General features: G+C 35.7%; 1 protein-coding gene across 1 annotated transcript; it reads right to left on the bottom strand.

Moving 5' to 3' along the window:
* Window positions 1–662: 662 nt before the first annotated feature.
* Window positions 663–5,723, bottom strand: LOC108329527 (probable methyltransferase PMT15). Its single transcript, XM_017563773.2, has 6 exons — window positions 4,667–5,723; window positions 3,056–3,266; window positions 2,663–2,960; window positions 1,705–2,097; window positions 1,321–1,398; window positions 663–1,143 (listed from the first exon to the last, which is right to left on the bottom strand). The coding sequence occupies exons 1-6, from the start codon at window positions 5,360–5,362 to the stop codon at window positions 912–914; spliced, it is 1,908 nt and encodes a 635-aa protein (XP_017419262.1). The 5' UTR covers window positions 5,363–5,723; the 3' UTR covers window positions 663–911.
* Between the last annotated feature and the right edge of the window lie 1,169 nt (window positions 5,724–6,892).

Genomic DNA, 6,892 nt, shown 5'->3' with positions numbered 1-6,892 from the left:
CATGTATAGGATGGATGGTTATGTTGTGTGAAGTGTAAAACATGTTACAATGTTGTTTTATAATGATAAATTGTTTTACTCGTAGTTTACCTTTGTTTTTGTCTTTGGTTATAAGTTATCGTCTATGTAATGTTTTATTTTGGTAGTTTTATTTTACTATGACACTTTTTGAAGAAATTTAGTTTTATTCAATTTTAGTTTCACTAAAAAAAAATTAATTATTCTTTTCGAGAAAGCTGCTTTAATCATTATTAACTATTTCAATATTTTAATTTCAATAAAAAAATAGCAAAGCTGGCATCAACTTTAACTTTTCATATTATTTTTGAAAAAATGTTGTCATCTAACGATACAATTACATTAATAAGAAATAACTTACGCGTTATTAAATTTGTTAAATACATATTAATGTGTTAAGTGACAGTCAGTAAACAAAATAAAACGCGTTATGAGCCAGCTCGATTCCTTACATAACCAGTAATTGCAGGTACGTTTTACATTCCCAGTCTTTATAAGGAAATTGTGATATTAATCTGTTTAAATTTCATTTTACAGTTTTACCTTTTAATAATAATTAAAATTTTAATTCTTATAAAAATGTTCATATTCGTGTAAAATGACATTTTGTAAGGAGACAAACATATGATGTAGAGATCCTGGTGTCTGGTAAAAACATTATAATCGGTTCCTTTGCACACTCATTTGATTGATAGATATGGAGTACAGGATAGATAAGTTACCAAAAAGTGAAAAACTTAAGAAACCATAATTGGTGTAAAGAAAAAAATTCACTTTGCACACCACCCATAGAAGCGGGGGTTGGAAAAGAATAGAATTCTGAAAAAAATTGTGAACACGAAATAAAAAATTACACATATGATGAGCCAGAAAGAAGACGAATTTAGAGTTTTCTATGTTGATTTTTGTTCTGGGGGTGGAGCGGTCCAGTATTTCTTAACAGCAAAGAATATCTTTTCTCTCTGGTGAGGCCCCTTTTCATGGTCTGCGATTCTGGAATCCCATTCCATTGCATCTGCAAATTTCTTCACCTTCAACAACACATCCACGTCATCACGCAGGATCACACTGCCCTGTGGCCGCAAAATTCTATCCATCTCAAGAAGAATGTCCTCCATTTTACACCTGCCACAGGTTAAGACAATTATTTAATACAATTTTTAAATTATTGAACCACCATTGAAGTAGTTATCTGTCAGTTTTCAAGTCTTTCAATCAACTATTGAAGTAGTACTTAGTCAACTTCGAAAGTAGGAGATGCCATCCCTGTAACATTTTTTAGCTGACCAAATTGAGAAATACCTGTTTTGGTATAGGCTGAAAACTGAGTCACCGTGTATGAAGTCGTAAGTTCTTGGGTATGTGGACATTGCTTCACACCTGTAAGCAAAAGTAGTTAGTGTTGAAAAGTGTAAAGACAAAGATTTGGTTTCTAAATCATTCATAATAATAGATTGAAAACAAGTGTATCTGTATAACAGTGCCCTGTCTATGGTAAAAAGGACAAAAGTTGGTACCACTTGAGTTGTGTTTAAGCATTTAGCAGTGATGAACAGAAATTAAGCTGAAGTGAGATATGCTTCTAATCTAATTAGTCAATGAGAAAGCTACTTTCTACCCAACTATGTTCTACTTTTCCTAGAATGAGTCCCTCTACTAATTTACTATTATGGAAGAAAGGCATACCAGTTTTGGTAGGTTCCAATCAATCCACGTTCATATATGACACCAAGGGTGTTGAACTCGGCCTCAACAGGGACAGTGTTCATGACCCACAGAGGATCATCAATCAGTGCAGCTGCAAAGCCTCCCAAGAAAGCATTCATATCAAGCAGATTACGGTATCTACCACGCTCTGCTAGCTGATAGTCCAAGCTCTTGTAGTATGCTACTCTCTTCTTCCATAACTCTGTGTTTTCTTTAAACATGTCAGCCGTAATTCCCTTCAAGCTTCCACTACTAATCCTTGGTGGCACTGCTGTTAATCTCTCGGGCCAATTTGATAATTTGCCACCACTAACTTCACTGACGTCATTCACCTCTGGCAGTGGTGTCAAGCAGGTCTCCATTTTGGTGTACCTGACAACGAAACAAAATGTTAAAAGTGAAAAGGTCGCCAAAAGCATGTAAACAAAATATTTAACATTAGGGGCCAGACAGAATCTTCTCCTTTTGGCTGATCAGCTAGATTCGGGAAGGTAAGGGAATGGAGTGAGAAACAAGATGGAAAAAGCGACATAGATTATGGTTGCACTGACTACTGACTAGTCACTTTAAAAGCTTTATCTTCCAAGTGGTTTTGGTATCACTACTAAACTCTCATTGGCAGCAAGCATAATTTGCTTTTTATCCTTAGAAAAGAGAAAATAGAAAAGCTATAGGCTCAAAAGCAAAATCAATAGCACACGGAACTAACAGTGACAGTGATTGTAAGTCGATCTATCTGCAATACTGGCAACCTAAAGCTTCACTATCCGAGAATTATCTTCATCTAAGACGTATTTTAGGTCTCTCAACTTTCAGCCATAAGGGTCTATTCTCATCCTAAATCTGCCACCAATTATATATGTTTCTAAAACCATGGAAATAGAATCAATTTTGCTAAAACACATTTTAGCCATCTTAAGATTGGTACTGCCGTTACCATGCTGTGTCTGGATCCTTTGCCATACAAAAGGGTCTATTCTTGAAGACTTTTCTTGTTATTTTGCAATGTATATGATTGGTGGGCTTCTGCCATATGGCAAGGTCACCCTTTTGCACCAATTTTTTCCAGCATAGGCTTTTTGCCACTTTCTCTATTGTATCTTGTTCCTCATTGAGACTCTCACGAGTCCTCTCCCAACCCTTCCAGTGGCTCTGCCAATTTATCGGTGGCCCTGAAAGAATCCAGTAACCACCTGGACGCAGCACTCGATCAACTTCTGTCAAATAAATTCCCTCTGCCAACATCACCATTGAAAACCAGAAAAAACAAAAATTAGTCCACACAAAAATGTGCACACGAAACAAGATTTGATGAATTTATTATATGTACCTCTCTGGCCCCAGGGAATGAGGCAACGTGAGCAGTGTGCCATGTCAAAGGCCCTTGAAGGGTAAGGAAGCCTAATTGAGGCAAGAACTCCAATCAATGCAGGAACCCCTCGTTCAAGAGCAAATTGAACTTGAGCTTCGTGTGTATCTCTTGGTGCAAATGACACTGCTAAAATGTCTCGTGACAGAAGATATGCTCCCCAACTTGCAACCTGAATGGTATAAACAAATCATTAAATTAGGCCAAATGGAGAATTTGTGACATACAAAAATGAACTTCTTCTGGTAATTAACCATGTCAATAGTAATAGGCTTACAATGTGTTCCAAATTTTTAACAGAAAACCATTCCAATGTGATTACCAAAATAATGCTCGTAATGGAACATGTTTCAAAACCATGAGAAATAAGCTTGAGGGGTCCAACAAAATGTCTTCTTCTAATAATGAAGTTTGATGAAGTAAATTGCAAATCAGATGAAGAAAGCATAATTGCGATGGTTGGTTAGGCATCAACATCTAACTCCTTAATCAAGATTGTCCTTTCCAGAGATTCTTCAACGAACAACATAAATTCCAATAATATTATAACCATGATTAGCACCGATTGAATTGAAAAATATATTTAGTATGTTTGGCCAATTGCGTAGTACTTTATTGTCATAGTCAAGATCGCACTTTACTTCGATCTGAAGAATTAAGTAGATTGTTTTGTAAACTAGTTTTATGTGATTCCCATTTCACTTTCCTCCCTTCACAACTGGACAAATTCGTAGTTCCAATTTTCACGTCTCTAATATCATCACTCAAATCCTTATCTATTAATTCATGGCATTCACAAAGAAGGGCCACCATCACATGTTATAAAAAAATAGGAAAGTATTAAAAATATATTTTAAAAAATTGGAAGAACATGCTGAGACAAAATTTGCGGGATTTAATTTTGATCAATTTTCGACCTTTTTTTTCTTCTTTCACCCACATGATCACTCAAATAAGATATTCCATTCCATAAAAAATAACATTTTTTGAAGCATAGAAGGAAAGAATACGTAGCATTTACAATCCCGATTCATCCTCATTCTCTTTTCGAAACATTTCAAATAAGACAAAATTTCCCATTATTATTAATACCAGAAAAAGAGTTTATCTTTTCCGGAAAAACCCAATTGGTCAAGGGTGGACCCATTATTCTATAGTTGTTAAACCACCAATGGAAAAGAGGCGAACCACTCGGTTCACCTGAAACCAAACACAAACATAAAGCTTCTACAGAAAAATAAAATAAAATAATCAAAAGTAAACAAAAATCCATGGAAAGGTGGTGACCCGCCCGGTTCAACTAAAACTAAAAAACATTAGAAAACAAAATAAAATAAATTACGAATTGAGATTCAGGCCTCTCAATTTTCAATCAGAAACAGAATGTAATTCGTATATCGAATAAAAGAATATGATATTCAGAATTTTTATTTTCAAAATACAAGCATATAGAAATTTTTTAATCGAAAATGAAGATCCGAAAACAAGTGTTACAGTAAAATTAAACAAGAAAACAGTGTAATTTGAAAGAATGAAACTCTTAAACCGAACCGGTTCAAAGAAAGTACGTACCCCACAGCCAGTGTCTAAGGCGGTTCGGATGGACCCATCTTTTAGATTAATGAGTTTTCCGATGTCATCAATGTACGCACCTGCGCCACGTGGAAACATGGTCCCACCCCCTGGGAACCTGAACCGGTCTCCCTCGAACCGGACCCAGTTCTGGTTCTTCTTCTCCACGGTCAGCTCCTTGTGTGGCACGTTCGCGAACCACGCAGCATCGCGGCTCTCCGGCCACCGCAGCGGCACACGGTATCCGAACGGCGCCGGAATCCGGCACCGCAGCACCTCAGCCTCCACGGGACAGTGCCGCTCGCGGTAGATCAAGTCCTCGCGAGGGAACAACAGCGACCGTTGCACGTCCTCGCAGGGAGTGTACTCCGCCAGCGTCGGATCACAAGGCGGCGCGTGGAACCCACGCGCCGACTCCTCGGGATCGGGAGCGAAATGGGTAGCGGAAAAATCCAAAGTTGAATTGGAAATGGAATTGGAGAGGAGTTTTGATGTTGGGTCGGGGCAGTTGCGGGCGCCAGAGAGGTGTGTGCCGGCTGAAACGGCGGCTAGTGAGGGCGGAGAGTGGTGCCAGAGGCCTAGGAGGTAGAAAAGGGTGCAGAGGAAGGTGGTGAAGGTGAGAAAGTAGAGTCTTGTGAGTTGTTTGTTTTGCTTCTTGGAAACGCAATTCTGAACTAGGGCTGCCCAGTTGGCCATTGTTTGACCGATGAATCAGAAAGAAACCGAAACTGAAGGGCTTGTGGTGGCGTTTGACGTGAGAGGTGTTGCTGTCGTTATATAATGGTGTTATGCGTCTTCATGGGGAGTTGTGAGAGCATGACGGAAGAGAAAGACGCGTTATTATTTAAACGAGTGCGTGTGTAGAGAGAGAGACACACACACCCATGGTGAAAGAGTCGATGAGAAGAAGAAGAAGAAGAGATAGAGAGAGAGAAGAGTGTGGCGGTGGAATCAGGTTCTTCTCTTTGGTTCTTGCTTTGCTTGGACTGTGTGTTTGTGTGAAATGAATGGACGATGAGTGGACTGTTTGTTTGTGCTGAATTGAATTGGATTGAATGAATGAATAAGTAATATGAATAAGCACTCTCTGTTACTATACGTTGCCTTTTTTTTTCTACAGATTTAAGTTTAAGAGATTAATTAAATTTAACAAAATTATTGCAAGGGACAAAATATTTAATCACTAATTTAATGCTCTTAATTATTTATTCAAATTTTAATTACTTTATTTAAGTTGGAGTTGCATGCTGCTAGCTGTTCTGTACACGTTGAGTTTTATTACAATATATTCATGAATTCAAAATTCTTGTTCAACCATTTATTAATTTTTATAAAATTTATTTAAAGTTTATATTAAACTAAATAATTTTTAATTGATTAATAACAATACTAAGATGTTTAATCATAATTAAAAACTGAAAACATGTTACCATCGTAAATGAATTGGTTTCGGTTATCTTTTCTTTTATTTTATTCTACCAAAAACATTTTAATTTGATTACGATTTTACTCATTTCATTTAGACCAACATGAGAATTGATATAATCAAAATCTCATATTTAATAATTGTCCCATTAAAATATGTTTTTCTTTTATTATGGCAAGTTGTTTATCTTGTATAGAAGGTTGTATAAAAAGTTGACTAATTCTTTGTACTCAAAATGTAGTGTTATGATTTCACCCAGATTTGACTTGCTTCATCTATATTTAAATGACAACTGATATAAACCAAAATTCCCTATTCAATAATTTTCACATTAAAAGTCTATAGCACGATTCAATTATAGTTTATTATCTACATTTTTTTTTTGCAATTCATTACAAATTATTTATTTAAGTTGGTGCATTTTGTTGATAAAAAAATTCCGTGCTAAAATAAAATCTCATTAAAATTTATGAATGAAGAGTGTTATATTTTTCAAACTAAAGAAAATAAATGTTAGTGAAAGTTAAATTGCCAGATCAATTTGAAACCATACCTTAATAAAATAATTAATACAAATAAATTATATTAGTGTGTATGTATATATGTATATGTATAAATTATATCAGTGTATATGTATAAATAAATAATGCATAAGTAGAAAGAAGTGTCATGAAAAAGGAATGGTGGTATTAATAACAGAGAGAAAAGGATAATGTCGAGGAATAATTTATTTCCAGAAGAACAAGGAATATTAAGATTAGTAGTGTACTAAACTTTTTTCTATTTTAAAAAAAATACTA

The sequence above is a fragment of the Vigna angularis genome, chromosome 2 (genome assembly GCF_016808095.1).
Source record: "Vigna angularis cultivar LongXiaoDou No.4 chromosome 2, ASM1680809v1, whole genome shotgun sequence".
NCBI classification, from domain to species: domain Eukaryota; kingdom Viridiplantae; phylum Streptophyta; class Magnoliopsida; order Fabales; family Fabaceae; genus Vigna; species Vigna angularis.
The sequence above is the reverse complement of the archived record's forward strand: the minus strand, read 5'-3'. Positions and strand labels throughout refer to the sequence as shown.